Source organism: Filicampus tigris, chromosome 16 (genome assembly GCF_054856515.1).
Source record: "Filicampus tigris isolate MCC_2025a chromosome 16, RoL_Ftig_1.0, whole genome shotgun sequence".
NCBI lineage: Eukaryota > Metazoa > Chordata > Actinopteri > Syngnathiformes > Syngnathidae > Filicampus > Filicampus tigris.
Window position 1 is genome coordinate 17,478,155 of NC_141232.1, and position 25,466 is coordinate 17,503,620.

Sequence of the window (25,466 nt, forward strand, 5' to 3'; positions counted from 1 at the left end):
CCCCAAAAGGCATGTGTGAGCAAGGCAGACTACAAACTCGGTTACACCAGTTCTGTTAGAAAATACTCATGAAATGTATGTAAATTTCGGACTTTTAAGAAAATAATGAAACATTGTTTAAAAAACAAAACAAAAAACACTTATTTTATTATTTTGGCATTTATCGAATAGAAATAATTTTGGTCATCCTAATTGACCTGGAACAGGAAAGGTTTAGCCTGATTTCATGACAGGTAGTGAGGAAAAAACTAATTTGTCTTTTATATATCAGAAGTAAACTTCTGTAAACAACTTTTACAATAGTTTTCCTACTCCTGGGTGATATGATGATCTGGACTTTTTGGAAAGAAATTTGGAAATAACACTTGTCACTTTTATCTTGTTTCTTTTCAGAACCCTACTTTAAGTACATTGGCTATGGAATTTAAAGATGTGAACACTGGCAACCGCAGTTCCTATGACTGCAATTCTGTCTCAACAGCGGTAAGTGGGAATTTTTTGTTCAACTTTAAACAAGCTCAACCATGGTGAAATATGCAATTATATTTATTATTATTGTGTTGTTCTTTTTAAATTCATGGCACTTTTAAGCACGGTCCTTATATTAAGTGGGCAGGCAATTTAGTACTGGTGGCAGAATTCTAAAATTACTTGGATAAAATACCAAGTGTCATGTCATGTCATCTTCCAAACCGCTTATCCTATATAGGGTCGCGGGGAGTTGCTGGAGCCTATCCCAGCCGTCAATGGGCGAAGGCAGACTACACCCCGAACTGGTCGCCAGCCAGTCGCAGGGCACACATAGACACTGTCACTGAGCGGGAATCGATCCCACGCTGCCTGCACACAACTCAGGCGTGTGTACCACTACACTATCAGCGGACATCAATACCAAGTGTATTTAACAAATCTGACACGTTTGTCCATTCAATCAGAAGCATTTAGGATTTGGAATAACACAATAATAATAATAATGATACCAATACAGTATCTTAAAATAAAAACACTTGAATTTTATATGCATTTGAGCTGCTGTGTGAATTCCATAGCATGTCAATAAAATATGTTTTGGCCGATGGCAGCCATGTTTTTCAACCGACCATACTCAATATATTTTTAATGTAATTCCCTTAACACTTTGTACCAAGCTCAGTAATGATATTTTGAAAATACTCTACCACAAGGAACTTTAAAACGATATTGGTTTGTGCAAATTGGATCTGTTTCACCATTGTTTACATTTATGGTGCATATCCCATTTTGTAAAACATATTGAGCTGGAATTCTTGTCTGTAAAAAATCAAGGTAATCATGCTTATGGGGATTTTCTGATTCTTTTCTTTTTTCCCCCCCAGGCTGTACTATTAGCTGACATACTCCCAACTCTCATCATTAAGCTGTCTGCTCCGCTTGTTATCCACAAAGTCCCTTATGGGTAATGGAAAATAACTGCTACACCTATAATGGATGATTCAGTGGTAACTCAACATGTAAAGCATATATAAATTTATAATGTATAAAATTATACAGATCCACACGTATTTGGACAATGACAGAGCTTTAAAGGGATACTTCACATATACAGTATGTACGCTATTTGTAACAGTAAAACGTTAATATTTTGTTTAATTAATTTGATGATTTCATTATTTTTCATGTACTTTTAACTTTAATGAGGATTTAAAATTTAATGTAGCTGGCTGCCATGTGTGTAAAAGTTGGACTAGACTTCGCAATGATATACTTCGCCGAATGGAATGTATCTATAGCATTAATCCTGAGATAATGAAGCCAGTATCATTAACAGCCAATCCTATGAAATAAGTCTACTGAGTAAGATTCCACTTTTCTGGTGAAAGATGCTGCTGCGCCGGATGGTGTTTGGTGGCTCAAAATACACTTTGAAGAACGAGTAGACCAGGAAGTGCGGTATAACAGCGCCATGTCGGACATGTCTTCATGCGCTTACACATGCATGTACAATGCTGTAATTAATGTCCTGCTACCTTCCAAGCATGAAGATCAGAGTGCTGCTTTGCTCAGGTGTTTCAGTGGCTTGATTGAAAAGCGGGGACTACACTGGAATTATGGACATAACGCCCGAAACGCTAGCGCTGGGAATGGCAGGTTTGAGAGAGCAGCCCGACCCTTGTCGCCACCAGTGCTACGTACCAGTGCAGAAGTTAGTGTAGAAACCTGCGCTGGACACTGAAATTCCTTGTAGACCGAAACTGCTGTAGAGGTTGGAAACGAGGAGCAGCAGAGGTGCACTCTGGAACAATAGGTTTGGCAAAGGTCCTGTTAAGGCTTAAAAACTGTAGTCTGGTTTCACGAACCCGAAGTGACTGCTCCAGTACCCCCACTGCTGCCTAACCGAAAGGTTCCCCAGGAACTACGGGGACACTACGGAGAGCTCACCTAGAGGTCACCGACAAAGGCGACTGTGGCAACTAAAAGTGGCAATGCACCTGAACCAGAAAAGATAATCCACACCCGTGTTCCCTAGGCAAACGCTTGAAGAGACGCACCATTGAAGGACACGGCAGCCTCCATATCACCCCCCTGCAGTGCGGTAGAGAGAGCAAAAATAAGGTGGGCCAAGGAGTTGCCGATACAACCAGTACTCACACCAGCGTTATAAGACCGTGTAAGAAGATCTTCAGTCACCTGACACTGAGCTCGAGAGTACCGGGCAGCCTGCCGAAGAGTCTCCTCCAAGCGACACGATCAAGGATGCAACAGCAGGATCAACAGGCATCAGGTATCCGATCCAAGCGCGCTGTGAGCCAGGAGAAAGTCCCAGTATCACCCCAGCAGGAATGGAGCTCTGTCAAACCGTCCTTAGATGCAGAAAAGGTAGAAGCGGGTCATCCGCACCTGGTGAAAGCACTTTCAGGAGGTGACTGGGGGAGATGAGGCACGTCCAACATCTGGCGCTGCAAAGCACGTCACAAAACAGCCTCATCAGGTGATGAGCTCCTTGTAGAGGGCGGGGAGGTCGGAACCGAAATGACGGAAGGCGACTCAACCCTGGAACCAAGACTCAGAGGCAACCAGACAAACTGCGTCGACATCCCGGGCACCGGCACAGGCGGGGCGAACTTCTTCAATACTGCAGCAGAGGCTAGACGGAGACGGTACGGCCCCGCGAGACGGTCCTTACCTACTCCAACTCGGCATTCAAATGATCCACCTCCGAAGCAAGCTGGCGATCCACAGAGAACCTCCTCTTGGAGGAGGCGGAGGCAGAAGCAACAGCAGTCAGGCTTTCAAACGTCCCTCCACCCCAACAGGCGACAACAGCCCTTGACCTGCAACCGAGTGTGAGACATGTCGTGGTCAACACCCGGATCGACAGATAGGCAAACCTCACGGTAGGCAGAGTGGTCAACCTGGTCAACTGTGGCCCCGACAGCCCTTGTTAAATGACTGTGTTACCGTGGGTTGTGTTAGCTTGGAGCTAGCGGCTGCCTCTGGCTGCCATGTGTCTGATCTCCGTTTGCTTTGGCTGTCGGCGTAGTTTTTTGGGTGCCGTCTTTGCAAGTGATTAAACAGGTTTGTCGTGTTGCCATCTGATGTCCGAACCAAGTCTCTGCAAACTTTGCAAATAACTGGTTTGGGCTTTCTCCGAGGAAAAGCCAAACCAAATCGACACTGTGGATGTGGAGTTTCCTTTCGGGACCAACTCTGCTTCGTGGTGACTTTGTGCGATAGCTTGGATAATGGATGGATGGATAGAAGTTCCTGGGATTGAATGGTTGGACTGTGAAAAGACAAATAAATATGTCAATGGCAGTGAATGAGTTAACCCATTAAGGCCTAAAGCGCCTGGCTCAACAGCCCCCCAAAAGTGGTAGAAACGCGGTTATGCGCTCCTGTCCTTAATCGGTTAAAGGGAATTCAAGTCAAACATTTTCTTCAAAATATGTTGTACTAGACTTTTGCATTTTATTACTCACCCGCTCAGATTCCCCACGCGACAGTGCAACTGTACTAGAGGCTAACTACGACACAAAGTGAAATTTTATCGCCAGTTTATGATGTACAATAATGCGCAGACGACAACTAACAACAATTTTATTGCATGTTTGCGACACTCGTGAGGATAAGTGGCATGAGAATGCCATGTTCAGGAGTTTTCGCTCGGGTTTAGACCCTCAAAAACAGCATCATTTTTTTTGTAAACAGTGCATCGCCATGGCAACCACGTGCCACGAAATAAAGATTTCAATACCTATTCATCCTAAAGCTCTATCCCTGTCAAAATACCTCTGAACCTAACTGTTGTAGTTTTTTATTTAAATATTTTATAAACAAGTCAACAATTTAACAAATTGACCGACATTGAGCAAAGTACTGAAAAGAATGAAAATGAATGAATTATGAATGAAAAAGTGTTGCATTGTTGTTTTTAGAATCTTGTGTATGAATGTTGATTTTCGTTACAGATTTCGAACCCTATTTTGTGTCATCATGGCTGCAACTAGTTTCCTTGTCGTTTCCTTTTCTTCAACTGTTTGGATGAGCATTATAGGTAATAGGCTAAAAACGCCTTTGAAATCAGCTCTTTTTATCGTAACTGTTTCAAATTTGACGGGATTAGAGACTTCTTAAAATGGATAAGCATAGTTATAATTAGAGATAAATCTTAGAAATCGATCATCTCAGGTTTGACTACCTGGCATATTTTATGTTGACGGACACTGGTAGAAAAGTGTAATCCTCACAGAAAAAGTTTATTTTCATAATTTGGGCATGTTTGAAACACAAAATACTGTTTCGCTACATGTTGAATACCAGGGAAAGGTAGGATGGAAACTAATGTTTGGAGCCTTCATTTGATGTTTTTCATGTATTTAAGATGTTAGGTTTTATAGCTATTACAATCCATGGATGCAACAATGTTTAATCAAATTCAGTTGCCTGGGGAAAATTGCAGGGGGTTTACGATGGAGTTCCTTTCTTTTGACACCAACGTAGCCTAACATGATCAGTGTTCATGATCAGAACACGTGTCATCGAACCTGTCAACCTAACATCTCTAATCTATGCTATTAGTTCAGTCATATTCATAGTAAATATTTGTATGAAAATATTTTCTCTCCTTTAGTGGGCTTCCACTATGGAAATTGGGTTAGTTGGTTAACTACTAAATAATTGGACCATTTATAAAAACACCATCCCGTCCTGTAAATGTGTCCAAAAATCGAATTGATGTATTGATTTTATTCTATTTCTGTTAAGAATCCATGTCACCCAAACCCAGACAGATCTGCACAGTATTTTTATTGTTTAAATACTGTATACTTCCAGGTGTAATCTTTGCCAGTGTCAGCGCAGGATTTGGAGAGTTATCCTTCCTTTCACTCACGGTCTTCTACAGCAGGTATGTACTGTGCCTTTCAATTGCTTTACATCACTATGTCAAAGTTAAGGCCCGCGGGCCACATCCGGCCCGCGGGCCTTAACTTTGACATAGTGGTTTCTACGGCCCCTGGGATGATATTGCTTTATTATTAGATCCGACCCGCAGCAAGCCGGTGTGGGTAGCAGATCTGTCCTTCGCGCCTGCCAAAGACGTCACGCTTTAAAATATATTGTAGCAACTTCAAAGAACACGTCGTCAGACGTAGTTTAATTATCTTGTTTTTATTAGTCCAACCGGCTAATAAGGGCTGCAGTCAACGGCAATACAGTACGACAACCGTTAAGTCAAAAAAGAGCAACGGTTCTCCTGTCCTGTTTTGTGAACCGCCTCCTGATCAATGCGGGGAAATCCAAAGAAATGGTGGTGGATTTCGGTAGGCGCCAGCACTCTTCACCTGCACCAGTGAAAATCCGGGGAACAGATGTTGAGAGAGTCTCAACTTACAAGTACCTGGGTGTTCATCTGAACAATAAACTGGACTGGTGCGACAACACAGACGCCCTCTATAGGAAGAGTCAGAGCAGACTCTTCCTACTCAGGAGACCGAGGTCTTTTGGGGTTCAGGGGACACTCCTCAGGAACTTTTATGACTCGGTGGTTGCATCGGTCATCTTCCAGGGAGTGGTCACCTGGGCAGTCGGCGTCTCGGCCCGGGACAAGAAGCGGCTGGACAAACTGGTCAGGAGGGCCGGCTCTGTCCTGGGCTGCTCCCTGGACTCTGTGGACTCGGTGGGGGACAGGAGGATGTTGGCCAAGCTGTCATCAATGCTGGACAACCCGGACCACCCCCTCCAGGGCACCCTAACAGCACTCCACAGCTCCTCCTTCAGTGACAGACTGTTACACCCTCGCTGTGCAAAGGAGAGATTCCGCCGTTCCTTCTTGCCTGCTGCTGTCAGACTCTTTAACAAGAACATTGTGTAGTCTCTACAAACTGGCGGACATTAGTGCAATTGTGCAGTCCTGCACCTGAGCACATATCGTGCAGTACCCAATATTCCCCACTACTGTAATACCGTGCAATACTCAACATTCCCCACTACTGTTAGTCTAGTTTTATTTTTATCCAATACTGTCCCTTACATTTCACTACAGCACTGCAGCACTGTCACTTACTTAGAGTATTTTTCCTCAGTACTATGTACAGGCCGAAATGAGTGTTCCTCATACTTTTTATGTAGATGTAGGTTGGTGTGTATATACATTTGTATATACACATGTTACTGCGTATATTTACATAGGTTTGATCCTAAATGTTTGCCATCAATGTTATACATTAATGGCCACATTATGCCGCCGTCCCTGTGTGACCTATATCTTTGCTGCTGTAACAATGAAAATTTCCCCACTGTGGGATCAATAAAGGCTTTCTTATCTTATGTATATATGGATATAAATAAATTAAAAAAAAAATATATATATATATATATATTAGGGCTGTCAAACGATTCAAAATTTTAATCGAGTTAATCATAGCTTAAAAAATAATTGATTGTAATTAAACACAATTCAAACTATCTCCAAAATATGCCATATTTTTCTGTAAATTGTTGTTGGAATGGAAAGATAAGACACAAGACGGATATATACATTCAACATACTGTTCATATGTAATGTATTGTTTATTACAACAACAAATCCTCATGAGATGAAAATTTACATTTTTAAATTAAAATTATTAACATTCTTTCTGTAGCAGACAGTATTTTTATTCACTACAAAGTAGTGCAAACAAAGTGTGTGTGTGCGGTGGTGTGCGTGTGCGTGTGGGTGTGGGTGTGTGTGGGGGGGTGTAATGTACACATTTATATGTGGCCCTTGTAATATTCTGAGAGTTTATTTTCCGAGTCGTCCCTGAGGTGCACACAAAGGTGATTGGCTCATTATGTTATGCTGTGCTATGCTGTAGGTGGTATCAGCACGTCGTGTGTTCCTTCTTTAAATTGACTTAAAAACACAAAAAAGACAGCCCCCTTCTCTACTCATCCTCAGTCGCTGAGGCAAACCAATTTATTCACATTTATGAGATTTAAAGATGCCCTCTTCTTTCGAAATGCTTCTTTATACTCGACACGCGTCCGCTCTGCTGCTCACTGTGCACTTCTGAGTGGGATTATGCATCGGCGGTCATTTTGCGCTTGCGTTAAATGCGTCAAATAGTATTTTTAATGTAGCCTTTGATTTTATATGGATAAATGTCTCTCCCATGCTGAGACATCCACGCTTAAAGTCCTATTTTCCAAATTTTACTGATATTTTGAAACATTTGTTATTCAAAGTAAAGCAATCATGATTGAAAGAGTAAATTATGGTGGCCCACTTAAATTCACTTCTTCATAGCATAAACAGCTTGATGACATTCCTGTGAGTTGCACAATTCGTGTTGCCCTTGAAACTCTGCAACTACAAAGGTATAAATGATCTAATAGGGGTGCAAGTAAGCATTATTTTAATAATTCATTAATCTGGCAATTATTTTGTTCATTAATCGATGAATCTGTTGAAAATAATGATTTCCATCCCTTTATGAAAAAACAGGACATTATTTCCAGTTGACAGTGCAGACAATGCGCAAATGTAAATTAATTACGATTGAGTTACTGGTTTGGTCCGTACCATCCATCCATCCATCCATTATCTCCCGCTTATCCGAAGTCGGGTCGCGGAGGCAGCAGCTTCAGCAGGAAAGCCCAGACTTCCCTCTCCCCAGCAACATCCTCCAGCTCTTCCGGAAGGATCCCAAGGCGTTCCCAGGCAAGCCGGGAGACATAGTCTCTCCAGCGTGTTCTGGGTCGTCCTCGGGGTCTCCTTCCGGTGGGACATGCCCGGAACACCTCACCAGGGAGGTGTCCAGGAGGCATCCTAATCAGATGCCCGAGCCACCTCAACTGGCTCCTCTCGACGCGGAGGAGCAGGGGCTCGACTCTGAGTCCCTCCCGGATGGCCGAACTTCTCACCCTATCTCTAAGGGAGAGCCCGGACACCCTGCGAAGGAAACCCATTTCGGCCGCTTGTATCCGAGATCTTGTTCTTTCGGTCATGACCCACAGCTCATGACCATAGGTGAGAGTAGGAACGTAGATCGACCGGTAAATTGAGAGCTTCGCCTTTCGGCTAAGGTCCTTCTTCACCTCGACAGACCGATACAGGGTCCGCATCACAGCAGACGCTGCACCGATCCGCCTGTCGATCTCCCGTTCCATCTTACCCTCACTCGTGAACAAGACCCCAAGATACTTGAACTCCTCCGCTTGGGGCAGAATCCCATCCCCGACCCGGAGAGGGCACGCCACCCTTTTCCGACTGAGGACCATGGTCTCAGATTTGGAGGTGCTGATCTTCATTCCGACCGTTTCACACTCGGCTGCGAACCGCTCCAGTGAGAGTTGGAGATCGCAGCTTGAAGAGGCCAACAGTACCACATCATCTACAAAAAGCAGAGATGCACTACTGAGGCCACCAAACCGGACCCCCTCGACACCTCGGCTGCGCCTAGAAATTCTGTCCATAAAGGTTATGAACAGAATCGGTGACAAAGGGCAGCCTTGGCGGAGTCCAACCCCCACAGGAAACGAATCCGACTTACTGCCGGCAATTCGGACCAAACTCTGGCATCGGTGGTACAGGGACCGGACAGCCCTTATCAGGGGGCTCGGTACCCCGTACTCCCGAAGCACCCCCCACAGAACTCCCTGAGGGATACGGTCGAACGCCTTCTCCAAGTCCACAAAACACATGTAGACCGGTTGGGCAAACTCCCATGCACCCTCGAGGACCCTGCTGAGGGTGTAGAGCTGGTCCACTGTTCCACGGCCAGGACGAAAACCACATTGCTCCTCCTGAATCCGGGATTCGACCTTCAGACGGACCCTCCTCTCCAGCACCCCTGAATAGACCTTGCCGGGGAGGCTGAGGAGTGTGATCCCTCTGTAATTGGCGCACACCCTCCGGTCCCCCTTCTTAAAAAGGGGGACCACCACCCCGGTCTGCCAATCCAGAGGCACTGTCCCCGATGTCCATGCGATGTTGTAGAGACGTGTCAACCACGACAGCCCCTCAACATCCAGAGCCTTTATGAACTCCGGGCGGATCTCATCCACCCCCGGGGCTTTGCCACCGAGGAGCTTTTTGACTACCTCGGTGACTTCAAGCCCAAAGATAGGAGAGCCCACCTCAGAGTCTCCATGCTCTGCTTCCTCAGTGGAAGGCGTGTCGGTGGAATTGAGGAGGTCTTCGAAGCACTCTCCCCACCAACCCACAACGACCCGAGTTGAGGTCAGCAGCACCCCATCTCCACTATAAACAGTGTTAATGGTGCACTGCTTCCCCCTCCTGAGACGTCGGATGGTGGACCAGAATTTCCTCGAAGCCGTCCGGAAGTCATTTTCCATGGCCTCCCCGAACTCCTCCCACACCCGGGTTTTTGCCTCAGCAACCGCCAGAGCTGCATTCCGCTTGGCCAGCCGGTACCCGTCAGCTGCCTCCAGGGTCCCGCAGGCCAAAAAGGCCCGATAGGACTCCTTCTTCAGCTGGACAGCATCCCTTACCGCTGGTGTCCACCAGCGGGTTCGGGGATTGCCGCCACGACAGGCACCGACCACCTTGCGACCACAGCTCCGATCGGCCGCCTCAACAATGGAGGCACGAAACATGGTCCACTCGGACTCGATGTCCCCCGCCTCCCCCGGGACGTGGGAAAAGTTCTGCCGGAGGTGGGAGTTGAAACTCCTTCTGACAGGGGATTCTGCCAGACGTTCCCAGCAAACCCTCACAATACGTTTGGGTCTGCCAGGTCGGATCGGCATCTTCCCCCACCATCGGAGCCAACTCACCACCAGATGGTGATCAGTTGACAGCTCCGCCCCTCTCTTCACCCGAGTGTCCAAAACATGCGGCCGCAAGTCCGATGATACGACTACAAAGTCGATCATCGAACTGCGGCCTAGGGTATACTGGTGCCAAGTGCACATATGGACACCCTTATGCTTGAACATGGTGTTCGTTATGGACAATCCGTGATGAGCACAGAAGTCCAGTAACCGAACACCGCTCGGGTTCAGATCGGGGGGGCCGTTCCTCCCAATTCCTCTCCAGGTCTCACTGTCATTGCCCACGTGAGCATTAAAGTCCCCCAGCAGAACGATGGAGTCCCCAGGTGGAGCGCCCTCCAGCACACCCTCCAAGGACTCCAAAAAGGGTGGGTACTCTGCGCTGCCGTTTGGTGCATAAGCACAAACAACAGTCAGGATCCGTCCCCCCACCTTCAGGCGGAGGGAGGCTACCCTCTCGTCCACCGGGGTAAACCCCAATGTACAGGCGCTAAGCCGGGGGGCAATAAGTATGCCCACACCTGCTCGGCGCCTCTCACCCTGGGCAACTCCAGAGTGGAAGAGTGTCCAACCCCTCTCGAGTGGACTGGGACCAGAACCCAAGCTGTGCGTGGAGGTGAGCCCGACTATATCTAATCGGAACCTCTCAGCCTCACACACCAGCTCAGGCTCCTTCCCTGCCAGAGAGGTGACATTCCATGTCCCAAGAGCTAGTTTTTGTGCCGGGGATCGGACCGCCAAGGTCCCTGTCTTCTGCCGCTGCCCAGCTCACACGGCACCCGACCCCTTTGGCCCCTCCCACCAGTGGTGAGCCCATGGGAAGGGGGACCCATGTGTCCTTTTCGGGCTGAGCCCGGCCGGGCCCCATGGGTGCAGGCCCGGCCACCAGGCGCTCGCTATCGAGCCCCACCTCTAGGCCTGGCTCCAGAAGGGGGCCCCGGTGACCCGCGTCCGGGCGAGTGAAAACGTGGTCCGTTAATTTTAGTCATCATAAGGGGTCATTTTGAGCCGTGCTTAGTCTGGTCCCTCACCTAGGACCTGTTTGCCATGGGTGACCCTACCAGGGGCATAAAGCCCCAGACAACGTAGCTCCTAGGATAATTGGGGCGCGCAAACCCCTCCACCACGATAAGGTGACGGCTCACGGAGGTCCGTACCATGTCAGAAAATAGGCAGAAATGTTGATCATTGTTTTCTAAAGTAAAATCAGGTGTTTTCAAATATTTTATTTTGGTTAAACACAAAGATAATGAGTCTGTTTCAACGGAGAAATCTGAGAATATTTGCTGTTGAGAGATTGAAATTCCAAGCATTTGGACAATTTTAAATTAAACAAGGTCTCTAAATGATTATTTGATTCTCAAAGATAATTATCAATTAATTTGATGACAGCTGCCAGGATCATACAGGAAGGTTCATACAAAAAAAACAACAAGTGATGGGGTTGCAGTGAATGCCTGGCGTAACTGTTTGTTGATGTCACTGGGTTCTAGACTTCAGGGACTGAATATGAGTTGAATCCACAGTATTAAATATGATGATTGATTATCAAACAAATGGCTGTCTTTCCCAAATGGTAAATTACACTATTTTTGTGAAAGCTCTTAAATTAAGGCTAACATTTTACATTTCACTAACACTTGATAGTTTAATTTTGAATCTATTGTAATGGTGGATTAAGGTAAAATCATAGGATCTGGCATTGTCCCAGACATTTGGACCTAACTGTCTCCTTAATTAGAAACTAACCATGATTTTTTTTTAATATATACAACAGCAAAAGTTAACTTTAACATTGTTTTCTCACCTGTTTAGGGATGTACTTGGGGCCTGGGGTTCAGGGACTGGTGGGGCCGGTGTTTTGGGTGCCCTTCTTTATTCAGGCCTGACTCAAGTTGGCCTTTCACCCCAAGTTACACTTTTAATCATGCTGACCATCCCCCTCATGATGCTTATTAGGTAAGTGAGAATTTTTTTTTTTATTATTTGTTTTTTTTAGCAAGCCAACAAAAGTTCATAAACAAAACAAGAGGTCACCAAGACAAAAGGTCACCATTTGCAACCGTTCTACACATGATGCTCAAAAAATGATAATATATGCAAATAACACATTTACTGAGTAAAATTAGTTAGTCTCATCTTCTACATCACATTAGCTTTTTCTATGTGTTTGGCACAACGTGTTAGTTATAAAGTATATCTGATTAAATAATAGCAGGGTGGGTGTTAAATTTGAAAATGTGGGGCATAAGGCCATGTGCGGGCGTCCACGTTTTCACACATCACTGTGAGGATATGGTGGGACACACAAAAAAAAAATCTAAAGCAATGTTCAAGTGAGATTTCTTTTTTTTGTAACAATTTCACTTTTGCTACTTTTTATTTTCTTTTTTTTTGAAGTCAGTATGCCAGATTTGTAAACCCGGTCTTTTTGTTTGTTAGTTTGTTTGTTTGTTTAAACGGGTGGCACACTTGAAAAGTATAATTTGGCAGCATGTTAAAGGTGCTTTTCCATTAGCTCTGCTCCACCCCGAGATGGCCACGGTTGGCCGTAGATGTTAGCTTTTCCATTAGACATTTTCAGGCCCATACGGTTAGGATGAAACTGTTTTCTTGGAAACATCTCGGCAGTGGTTCTAATGTGTCGGCTGTCTGGGGCTGAGCAGGGCCGTGTCGTCACTGTCATCTGATGGGCCGACAGCGATGCGGCAAGGAATTCCACCGCACATGCCCATTTCCCTTGTTTTAGACAACCCGCTCACTGGCCATTGCCAAAGTCCTAAAAATAATGTTTGACAACAACGCTAAACCATATTTACTAGGGTTTTTTTCGATGCATCGATCGCCACATTAAAAAGATTCTGAATCGTATTAATAATCATAGGTATTAATAATCGATATTTAAAGTAAAAATTAAAAAAACTAAAAGCATGTGCAAGTGATTAAGTCCCGGTACGTTTGTGCATCTGATGTCTGTGCTAGGCTAAGCTGATATGTGACAAGATGGCGGAACAAGCAAAACCTCATATGAGCGCAGCGAAGTCAAAGTGTGACATATAAATCATTGCCCTTCCTTGAGTTTTTGGTTTCTAAAAGGGTACAAGTGTCTTGCATGGACTATAAAATGTAGGTCAATTACTAGTGATGCATCGGAATCGAATCAAATCATAAGCCTCTGAATCGGAATTGAAGCGAATCGTGGGCCTCTGAATCGTAATCGGATCGAATCGTGAGGTACCCATAGATTCCCACCCCTAAGATTTACCATTTCATATGTTGTGTACTAATGGATGCATTTTTCATGGTTAATGGTAATAACTTTCTTGCCCGACAGGACGGTCATCTCTGTCTTGTCATGCCGCGTCTTCAAAGGTCCGTCAAAATACGTGAAAGCGGTCTGTAGTGCAAAGATGATTGGCCCAAGGATGGATCTAGACAGGCATATATGAGGGGGCAGCGACAAATCTTTAGGGGGCATTGTGCTCCAGCAGCTTTTACCATGTCTAACTGACAAATCCACTCACTTGGATCCAGGTACACAAAACAAATTTGGAATTGGATTGGAAGATTGGAAGTTGGGTCTTAGCTCGCTGCACGCAGCTATGCCTCACAGCGAGCCGGCAGCAGGCCGATACTCTGAGCACAGTGAAAAGGGGGGGATGAGCGGAGTCGAGAAACATGACATGAGAAACAATTTGATGTATTATATTTTATTTTTGAGGGGGCAAGCCAGACATTAAGACAGTAAGAAGTGGAGCGGAGGAGAGACGCATGAGATAATAAAAATATGGGAAACATAATATATTTTGGGGGATTTAGTTTGGGGGGGCACAACATTTATTTGAGGGGGCCAGGCCCCCTCTTGCCCCTGCCTAGAAGCAGCCGTGGATTGGCCACCGGACCGCTGCCCTGAACTGTGCTAGATAAGCTATCAGATTCATACGGTCTCATGCTACAAAGTTGTATATATGGGCAATTTTTCAAAGCTGCCATGTAGTAAAGTGAAATGGTTGCCGAGGGCTGCATCAACATGCTAACTCAATTGTGTTTAACATGTTGACATGGATTTAATGTTTTCTTTTTTTTTTTTTTTAAATAAAGCAGTAAATTGTATCGCCACTTGTGTAGCCCTTTATCGCTTTTTTAAATTTTAATTCAAAACAGGTGAAATAAATAAAAATCAGTCATTTCAAAAGGACGTACCTCCTCATATTAACATTAAATCACTATTTAACAAACATTCACACAAAAATTGTGTCTGCAGTGTCCGTATTGTTTTCTGTATTTTTAAAGTGTGCTGACATTGTGAGCGCAAATCATGACAGTATTAGCTATTCTTATGACTACCAAATCATTACAAGGGCAAATTCCTCTCTTTCCTCCATTGTGCACGAAATACATTTGCTGCTAATATGAGATTGTTGCTAACATGAGGACCACAGTTGCTATTCAAATAAATAAAAAAATTGTTACTAGAATGGTCAGACAAGTCATTTATTACTCCCCCCAGGAATCTATCTGCAGAGAAAAAAAATGTTGATTCTGCGGAGAACAATCCTGATTCTGCAGAGAGCAGCTTGAAAGTAGATTTTCCGCGGGCACTAAAAAAGAAACTTAAATGAACAGTTATAAAGAAAATTAATGTACTAAAGAAGGAAGAATTATTTTTAGGAAATTATCTACAAAACCCAAACACTGTGGAACACTGTGGTTATGAAATAATGAAAATCAGTAATCTCTTTGTCCCTCTTGGTCATATTTATTGAATAATAATGATAATGATAATAACAATACATTTTATTTTCATTACTTGTTAAGTGCAAAACATATCCCCAATCTATGGGTTTGAGGCAGAACACGTATTATCAAACGTTTCAAATGAACAATTGCCACTTGACCTGGATATTGTAAACATACTACATACTAGGGGTGTAACGGTACGTTAAATCACATTTCGGTTCGGTTCGGTTTCTTGGAAACTTCGGTTCGGTATATTTTCGGTACACAAAAAATTATTTTTTTAAAGAAGATGTTTATTTTGAAAAGATGACAAGTAAATGGTACATTTCTTTTTTGAAAAAAAAAATAAAAGCGAAGCATTCGGGTGACATTCTAAGAAATTACACCAGAACAAAAAATACACTAACAATAAAGGTCTCTTAATTTTGTAAATTATTAAGACACTGAAATCTTTAAACACTCAGCAGCAACAGCCTATGACTGACACACCTAAGTATTCATTGTTATGTAAGTTGTCATTACAGTGCATGTATACACTTTTTGTGATTAAAACAAATACATACAATAACAGTTACAATTATTCCTAACTATATTAAGTCTTTTTACAATGGAAAAAAATACAGTAACTTTAAAAAGTCTTTGAGAAATTGTAACACTTTTTAGGCATTGAAATCTTTGAATGTTCAACAGCATATTGTAACGAAGCGGGTTATCTGTGTTGTGGTCGGATTTGTGTGTTGCTGTGTTGTGATGTTTCCGAGGTTCATGAATGCATCGTACGGCTAGCGAGAGAAGCAGCGGAGAATGAAGGAGAGAGCTGTTGTTTTTGGCTAAAAATACTGCTTGCTTCCTCGTCTAACAAACATTCAGTCGGATATTCGTTATTATGTTAGACGTGTTACCTGCAACATAGCCGCCAATCTCATGTAGCAATGTCGGCACACAACTTTGGGACACGTACCTTTCCCCATCTGCGATTTTAACAAGCTAGAATGTTCCCAAACAGGAGGCCGCAGTGTACGGGGGACCTTCGAGCTCTGGCTTGTTTGCGTATGCCATTATAATGCCATTTATCCATGCATTTATGATTTATCACGGCTTCTGGCGTCCTGGTTCGTCTTTAGTGCCGCCGCCCTCCTCTCCCGAATGCAACAGTCAATAGTGCCCATGCGTAAGATCGCGTTAATAAGTGGACCGAAGCGAACATGCCATATCGAAACGTATTAATACACCCACGTGTACCGTTACACCCCTACTACATACAGTATGATAATAAATGTATTCTTAATTAATTTCTGATGCGCGGCAATTACGAGATGTCATCTTTAGTGGACATCTCCGTTACATGATGTCTTGAGAAAACATGCGTCCGCCAGTGATGGACTAAAGGTCCGTCAGTGACAGAAGACGATTACACCAACAGATGAAAACCCCTTCCATTATTCGTCAGTCCGTCTTTTTTAAAAGGTGTCCTGTCATTCGTCAATTGTCATGCATTTTCCTTTTTAACATTCTTAACTGAGGAGACACCCAAGGGACAGAGAAAGAAGATGCCATGGGTTCAAACAATGAGTGGTGTATGCAACTTTGATGTCCAGGGAGTGATGCATGCTGAGGGAGATTTCTGCTTGTGCTTAGGAGGTCACTTTGCAATATACATTACATTGTTTTTTTTTTGTCAACTTTACTGTATATCGCCCTGTCCATTTTTTTTAGTTGCCACAACTCATTGCCATCACTGGTACACTTCTGTCGTGATATTAAAAAAAAAAAAGTCCAACTCTGTCTCACAATATTTACTGACGTTTACTCATATTCATATGCAGATGTGTTATGTAATTTCATGCATGATCATGGTTCAAACTCCAGGTTTTTCAGAAAATTGCTTGAACACTGAATTGGTGCACTACCGGAACATTTGTGAAGTTAGTAGAAAGTAACTGTGAACAAAAATAATGCGCTATTCCAAAATTATTATTATATAGTTATTTCTACTCCTTTGCTTCTTCCTCTAGCTATTTTTTCCTGCTGATTCCACCACCTGCATTTCCACAGTGGAAACACGGAGAAAGCGGTAACGGCATTGAGACTTCTGAGGAGAGACAGCGGCTAATGGTTGAATCCCAAGAAGAGCAGGAAACATATAGCCAAGGTATAAACTCGGTTTACACAAATGAATGAAGGAATAAAATAGAATGCGTTTTAACAGTATTTAAATATGGACACACCCTGCTTTGACGTTCCCTTCTGGAGCCAAGCCTGGAGGTGGAGCTTGACAGCAAGTGCTTAGTGGCTGGGCTGGGCTTGGCTCAGAGTACGCACCTTTTTTTGAGTCCTTAAAGCGGAAGTCAAGCCAAACATATTTTTTTCAAGAATATGTTGCCAGCAGGCCCACTAGTTGAATACGGCATGCTGATTAATTTTGCGTTTGTAGAATATGAGTTGAGCAGCAAAAATGCAATCGTTTTTAGCCATCTCTGCGGGCGGCCATTTTGTCTTCTCTTGACTGAAAATGACATCACAACTGCTGACAACGACCAATCATGGCTGACCTGTTTCCTAAATCTGAGCCGTGATTGGTCGTTGTGAGCAGTTGTGATGTAATTTTCAGTCGACAGAAGACAAAATGGCCGGCCCCAGAGATGGCTAAAAACGAGTGGATTAACACTTATTCCACAAACGCAATATTTATCAGAATTCCCTGTTTCAACTGGTGGGCTTGCATAGAACATATTCTTTAAAGGTGGTGCTGAAGAGAGAGCTTCCACTGGGGATTTCCTCATTCTGCTGGGGGATTTCAATGCTCACTGCAAAGTAGTAAACATATTTATTTTAATATTTATATATATTTTAAAAGGGAAGTTAACCCCCCCCCAAAAAATTCTTTAGAAGAATATTGTCGCTGTCCGGCGGAACCTCACATGTCCAAATATGGTCAAACTCACTTTTTTCCCGAATCTAATGGTTCGCAATGTGTGTAATTTTTACGCAATTTTAATCAATTTAAACCAGTAAAAATAGCAAATATTCAAATAAAAACACAGGTTCACAGCTGCTCTTGAACGCAGCTTATGTTTGAGTGTTGCAGCTACTCTGTCTGTGGAAGCCGTGTAGCGTCATGGCTGCCGCTATTTACAGTTTCATTTTTTTAATTTTTTAATTTTTTTAAGACGATGACTGAAATTAGTAAGATTCACTGGATTAAAGTGGCTTATTTGTTTAATATGGATCGATGTGATGCTTTGTTGCAGAAGGACCCTTGATCGTGTGTCACGGATGTATGCCTCCGTTTGATTTTAATATCAACTTTATAGATGCGGTTAGTTGGCTCATTGATTTACTTATTGCATCACTCATGGCTTTAAACCCGTAAGAAGGTGTTTTGTGAAGGCGTTGTAGCCAAAATGAAGATATATTGTATTGGGCAGGTGTGATTGCTGTTGTGACGTTTTGAAAGGCTGGGGGCACGATGTGGGCTTCACATGAGTACGGCTGCCACAGGCTTGTTTTTGTACTCTTTTAATCAATACAGGCGTTTGATTAGCATTTGAATGTATTTTTTAGGTCGTATTATGTGGACATGAGTCTGCAATAGCAATATAAGGTATAATACAACTTTGAACGAAGCGCTGGCTGGGAACTCAAAAAAGCTGGCATTTTTTTTTACCTCCTGTCAAGTTGTCATTTTGTCACTACGAGGATTCCGCCCGACAACGACGATATGTTCTTTGCAGGCCCACTAGTCTAAACACGGAATTCTGATTCATATGGCGTTTGTGGCATATGAGTTAATCAGTAAAATCAAGTTATGTGTACCCGTTTATAACCATCTTTTCATTTGATCAACATAGTTCACAGATCTGACAAATTCATGTAATGTGTACCGTTATTTACAACATGAAGGTTTTGAGGCTCAGTATTAAAAAATAATACCTGTATATAAGCACAACAAACACATCCAGTCAAGTCAAATTTATTTATATCGCCATGAATCACAGGCAAACATGTCGTCCAACTAAAGGCAACAGTAGGGCTGCTCGATTATGAAAAAAATCGTGATCACGATTATTTTTTGGAATAATTGATATCACGATTATTCAAACGGTCATTTATTTGGTACAAAGCAAGAAAATGTTTAAACGTAAAAGTCAAATTTCTTTGAAACACCATAATTATGTAAGTTCCTTTTGGACTGAACAAAATTCATAAAATGTGTTATTGTAAAATAAAAAACAACATAGTGCGCTGGATGTAAATGCATATTAATAATTGTTTTTTTACGATTATGCCAATTTTGTAATCGTGGAGTGAAATAATCGTAATTGTAATTTAATTTCCATTTAATTGCACAGTCCTATGCAACAGTATACAAATAGATCTTAAGTCCGGTTTGAAACATTTCTGCTGAGGTAGCGGCTCTAAATTCTATGGGTATGGTATTCCAGAGCACTGCAGTCCAAATAGAAAATGATCTCAAACCTGTGGACTTCTTTTTGACTGTCGGGATCACTAAAAGACCAGCGTTTTGTGATTTGAAGAGTTGGCGACGGCGCACACGTTACCACTAAATATACAAGATAGGAAGGCGCTTAGCTGTTTATAAGTAAGTAGAAAAACTGAAATCATATCTCGAACCGGGAACCAATTTAAGTTGTTTAATATCAGCGGAATATGTTCAAACTTTCTCAACCTTGTCAGGAGTCTAGCTGCAACATTTTGTACTAACTGCAGACTTATCATACTAGACAAGACATAGGAAGACCAGAGAGATGGTTGTGAGAGAGACAGTCTTCCGGGTGTCACAGGCTTTTATACACGCCCACGGTCACCCAGTGGTCACTAATGATGTTTGTAGGTATGCATTTTCACATGCATGAAGGGATATTCTGTGCTTTAAGCCCCTGGTGCTCTGTAGGGACGCCAGATAACTACACAATACAAATTATCTGAACATTTCAGGAGCAAAAACAAGACAAAAAAGTCCACTAATCCCTCTGGACCTGGATTAAAAAATGTGTTCTGGTTATGGCCCGAATGTAAGTAGAAGATATGCTTGAAAAACACTGTAAATAGTAATGCTTATACATAGCTGTGAATAACATGTTATGTTTCTCTAACAGAGGACAGGAGGTCTGGAATGCTTACTCTCACAGAAAAATTGCACATCTTCAGAGTAAGTCCAATATCAGTTAAATCAATTACGTGGACAATACAGTGGATATAAAACGTCTACACACACCCTGGTGCCAGATTGTTGTGATACATATTTTTAAAAATCAAAGACAAATCATTTCCAATTTTTTTCCCCTGTGAATGTGATCTGTAACCTGTACAACCCAAGAGGAAAAAAAATGTTTTTGATCGAGGAAAGTAGAAATAAACAACGAGATAATGCGGTCGTATGCAAGTATGAGCACCCTCTTATAACTTGGATGCTGCGTGGGCAACATTTAACACACAATATGGCGTTCTACCATCTTAACTAAAACAGCAGGAGAGTCCGTTTAATGAGATGCAAAGATAAGCAACACTGACGAAGCACCGGGAATTTCTGTACTGGCTGTTGAACACGTGACAAAAAAATAAATAAAATCCCATCTTCTCATGTCTGAGCTATGAGGTAGGGTGGCAAGGGGGAAGACTTATCTTACCAAGAAAAATATCCAAGCCCAGCTACACTACATTCCCAAACGCATGTGGGCAAAATGTGTTATGGTTCGATGAAAATAAGGTTGAACTTTTTGGCCAGAATGTAATTCCAGAAAGGTATGTTTGGCGCAAACAATACTGATCATCACCAAAAGTACACCATACCTACAGATAAGCATGGTACGGAGCTTACGGATTTTGTTTTAAATGCGTGTTGATGTACTTCCGGGTCAGTTTAGCAGCTAGCCTAGCCTAGCCTCTAACGCGCGGCTGTTTGAGAGATGACAGTACGTCAAAGACGGAGAAACCGTGGTTAATATCAAAAACTGATTTTAGGTCTTTATATGACAAGCGAATTACAAAGCAATTCCATTAAACCCACCCACGGCTGAAAACGCTCCCTTTGTTGTTTTTGTTTACCCGGAAAATGACCCGTAAGTACATAAACACGCATTTTTAAAAAATGCGTTCCCTCGCAAAAAACTTTGCGTTATCTCGCAAATCTTTGCAAGGGAACGCAAAGTTTTTGCGAGGGAAGCAAAGTTTTTTTGTTGTTTTTTTGCTTCCATGTCACCTTAGGGGCTCCGTAGTATGGTGGTGGCAGCATGGGGCTGTTTTTTTAGGGGGGGGGGGGTTAAGTTGGAACGAGGGCCTTAGTCAAGGTGGATTGCGTTCTGAACTGCAGACAGTATTGGCACAAAACCTTTGAGGCCTCCGCTTGAAAGCCAATGACAATGACCCAAAGCCCACATCCAAATCAACAAAAAGAATGGCTTTATCAAAAGACGGTTATGGGTCAAATTAAAGGTGGAATGCTTTCAAATTATTATGTTGGTCTCAGATTTTTTTTTTTAAATAAACAAGTACTGATATTTGAACAGGAGTGAGTAGACTTTTATAGCCACTGTAATGATCAAGATTTCACTGCTTCACTCATTCCCTCACAAATCCTTCATCAGGGCTTGATGCCATTTGTCTGTGCCTTGGGATTGGTCTATTATGCTGAATACTTTATTAACCAGGGCTTGGTAAGTTTGATGTATCACAGTATTGACTATTTATTTGAAGTTGTATATATGGCAGGTTTCTGATGGGAAGTATTACTTGGAAATTAAAACTTTATTTTCCCAGATGGAGCTTTTGTATTTCCAGAAGTTTTTCCTGACCCATGCAGAGCAGTATCGCTGGTTAGTAATTTGCATTCAGATATCCATTGATCCATTTTCTACTGCTTAACCTGTTCAGGTGGAGGCCAAACATGGAGTGCAGCCTGGAACTGGTTGCTAAGACACACTTCCATTCACACTCACATTCACACTTAAACTGAAAATATAGTCCTTTGAAGGTACTTCATTTGAACATGTACATTGGTTACACATGATTAAAATGTGGTAGAGTGGTGTCATTTTAAAAAAATGAACAAAAATGCCACTCTGTTTGAAAATTGTCAGATTACCACATTTTAATCATGTGCGTGTGATGTTTGAATTTAGTAAATTTGAAGGACTTTTTCAGCACATGGGCAATTCATAGTCTTCATTTAACCTACCATGCATGTTTTTGAAATACATGACGACGTAGGAGTACAAAGAGAAAACCCACACAAGCACAGAGGGACGAGTACACACAGTAAGGCCAGCGATGAGATTTCAATCCAGAACCTTTGACTGTGAGGCAGACAAACAGAGATAAGAAGAGGGAAGACAAAATATGATAACCTCTTTCTTAGTTCCGCAATGGGGAAATCTGCAATTGCCAAATGTTCCACTGTGTAGACATTACAATGTTAAATACGACAGACAAAGTCTTACACAGCAACAAACAAACACTTGTATTTGTTAAAAAGTGTATGTTTGCTCCTATTTTAAATGAATTGAAGTAAAATACATCATATTTCCAAAATGCATGCAAAAGTCTACTTCTCTTATTTGGTTTGTAATTTAAAAGAAGTTCACCTTTGCAAAAAACAAAACAAAACGAAAAACAATCCACCTGTCACTTGAGACATATCTAGAGAAAATACATAAACAAAAAGGAGTAGTACTGTTTGCATGGGCGTGGCCATTGGGGAATTTGAGACAAGTCCCAAATGGCCGGTGCATTCCACACCGAAATAGGACAGCCCCCCCAACCCCCTGCTCTCAATAATGCCTAAATTCTATATCATTTCCAGACATCTTTTAACAAAACAAATCCTACTGTTCAACAAATCCAGGTTGACCTTCAGGGCAGCCTGCATGCACAACAAGCGCATCGGCCATGTGCACCAGCCGCACACACGCCGAGGGGCTGCAGGGGCGGAAGCCCACATGGTTGTTCGGTTGTGCTCAGCCAGAGTAGTACTTGTGTCAGACACAACACTTTAAGTAAGTCTGTAAAGTAAGTAAGTCTGCAAAAAAGTACGTCTGAGTCCCCGCCCGTCAATAAAAAGGTTTGGATGGGTCCGCTGCCTCCGCCGATACTGGCTAATTGTGCTGGCTAAAGGTTCTGTCCATATCCCCGCTCCCCATAACAGTAATACATTATTATTCAAATTATTATTAACAGCAAAATCTATTCGGGGCCCTGAGGGGCAGGAGAAACAAAAAAGACTCGGCCTTGGGTCAAGCGGACCGGGGGGCTCTCCATCTCAAATTTCGGGCACAGTATTTCACTGATTGTATTTATTTCATTTTTAGTGTACATTGTGGTTTTCTTTGTGAAAAAAATATCAATGTGGTTATTTTTCTGTTAGGTATCAGACACTTTATCAGGTTGGTGTGTTTGTCTCTCGATCCTCGCTTTGCTGTATGAAGATCAGAAAACTCTGGGGCCTTGCATTACTACAGGTGAGCTGTGGCTAAATAATGTGTGTGTGTATATGTGTATATATATTATGTATATGTGTATATATATTCTGTATATATATATATATATATATATATATATATATATATATATATATATATATGAAAATTGTAAAACTTAACTCACAAGAACTATGTTAAACGGTCTTTAAACTGTATTCAAAGCTATTTATTACCTTTTAGCAGCTCATTAATTAGTTGTTGCCTTCCTAGGCTGACTAACTCATGAGTCTGTCTCTGGTGCATACCGCCACTTACTGTACGTATACGGTCAATGCAGTCTACTCAAGTAAGCCTGCCACAAATGTACACTTTATGCTGCACTTTATGCTGGGCAGGAAATCGACTTTAATAAAAAAAAATGCACAACTCTTTTGATGAAACATTGACTTACAATTAGTTTAATGGGACTTTTGTCATGCCCTGGGGGTGTCTGAAGCAACCCTGGCACACCAAAAAAAAAAAACCAATGTCCTGAATTTCTTTACGGCATACTCACTTTCTCCTTTCGCTCTGGGGATGGAAGTCTAGGCGCTATTACTGGTGTCATGGTAGAAGCCCTAAAACAAACAAAAGTATTGTTTGAACAAAATTAGATTCATTACCTCATCGCTATTCATCTTTCACACAGCCACTGGAAATAGAAATGCAATTCAGTCCAACTTGCATGCTAGCGAGAGCTCTGGATTTCACGAAATTATGCGCTGGCGCTCATGGGAAATGTGATTGACTCTTGTCAAAACTCTACCACTTTTGTCCACATAGCACCGCCATAATCAACGAAAGCTGACATGATAGTGTTGCTTTAAGTGGGATGAAAATTAAATCAAATATGAACACAGTTCACCTTGCAGATGAAATGATAATTGTGATTGTCCATGCAGCCCAGCCCATAATGCACACAGCACATACTTGGATTATTGTGTAAAAATATTGGACAGTATGAACATCAATTTTAAAAAGTATGCCAGGAGGATGCTTACCACACACAACAAAAACACAGTGAAGGGGGAAAAAAATAATTGAATTAGGGTGCGCCTGGCACGAGGTAGGCTCCATAGATGTGCATGCAAGTTTCACATATACAATGAATGGTTGTGACTTTGCAAGATGTGACTTGACTCGGGTCTTGCTTATTACTTGATCTCAATTGTGTGAAATTTAGTGAGGGGTCAACTTGACTTTATTTTAGCCATATTAACTTGGTGCTTGTTTGAAATTAGAAAATCAAGACATGAGGCTTCTTTTTGCCCTCTGTGTGTGTGACTTAGTTGCACGTCTGTTAGAAACCCTGACACCATTTTGTTTACTTCACAGGTGTTGAATGCAGTGCTGCTCTTGTTGCAAGTGTCTTACCAATTCCTGCCCAGTGCCTGGTTGGTGTTTGCCATCATACTCTATGAGGGTCTGCTGGGTGGAACTGCATATGTTAACACGTTCTACTTCATTAGCAAAGAGGTCTGATTTATTTCATCACTTTTTATGAACATGTTTTATTTAGCCAGTCAAGATAGTTGCATTCTGAACACTAGTCAAAATAAAACATTAGTTTTCTTTCCATTCTAGCCTATTCTTACATTTACCTTAAAGCTGATTTATAATTTGTTGGGGGTTTTTTTACAACAAAAAAGAAAGAACAAAACTAATTTCATTACTTTTGATCTATGACCTCATTCACTCAATCCCAGCACAGCCAACCCCCTGAATGCCAGCCATTTTAGCGGAGTTTTACCTATTTTCCAAGCCCCACAGAATATTGTGTTCTATGGCTATATAAACATGGACCCTACCAAAAGAAAGATTAGACTCTCTTCTTTCATCAGGAAAAAATTGTATTTCTACCATCAGCTCAAACATAAACAGTACTTTTCTTCTAAACAGAACAAAAACAAATATGAAAAAGTGAATTTGATGGCAAAAAAGCCATGTATTTTCAAGTATCTATCTGCAATGCTAACAATGAATAAGCATTGT

The 25,466-nt window shown here is 42.3% G+C and overlaps 1 protein-coding gene and 1 long non-coding RNA gene across 4 annotated transcripts in view; one reads left to right on the forward strand and one right to left on the reverse strand.

The window, feature by feature from the left end:
- cln3 (CLN3 lysosomal/endosomal transmembrane protein, battenin) overlaps window positions 1–25,466 on the forward strand; it is a 48,850-nt gene that overhangs the window by 17,843 nt on the left and 5,541 nt on the right. For all 3 annotated transcript variants that reach the window (XM_086055723.1, XM_086055722.1, XM_086055721.1), the window contains 11 exons: window positions 394–483; window positions 1,356–1,435; window positions 4,449–4,534; window positions 5,314–5,386; window positions 12,073–12,216; window positions 17,013–17,149; window positions 20,118–20,170; window positions 21,606–21,674; window positions 21,778–21,833; window positions 23,381–23,474; window positions 24,810–24,950. In XM_086055723.1, the coding sequence (XP_085911849.1) occupies window positions 394–483; window positions 1,356–1,435; window positions 4,449–4,534; window positions 5,314–5,386; window positions 12,073–12,216; window positions 17,013–17,149; window positions 20,118–20,170; window positions 21,606–21,674; window positions 21,778–21,833; window positions 23,381–23,474; window positions 24,810–24,950 (1,023 nt within the window). The remainder of the gene's footprint in view (window positions 1–393; window positions 484–1,355; window positions 1,436–4,448; window positions 4,535–5,313; window positions 5,387–12,072; window positions 12,217–17,012; window positions 17,150–20,117; window positions 20,171–21,605; window positions 21,675–21,777; window positions 21,834–23,380; window positions 23,475–24,809; window positions 24,951–25,466) is intronic.
- On the reverse strand, window positions 1,890–3,421 carry LOC147135041 (uncharacterized). Its single transcript, XR_015090125.1, has 3 exons — window positions 2,668–3,421; window positions 2,529–2,562; window positions 1,890–2,272 (listed from the first exon to the last, which is right to left on the reverse strand). It is a non-coding gene; the product is annotated as an uncharacterized LOC147135041 (long non-coding RNA).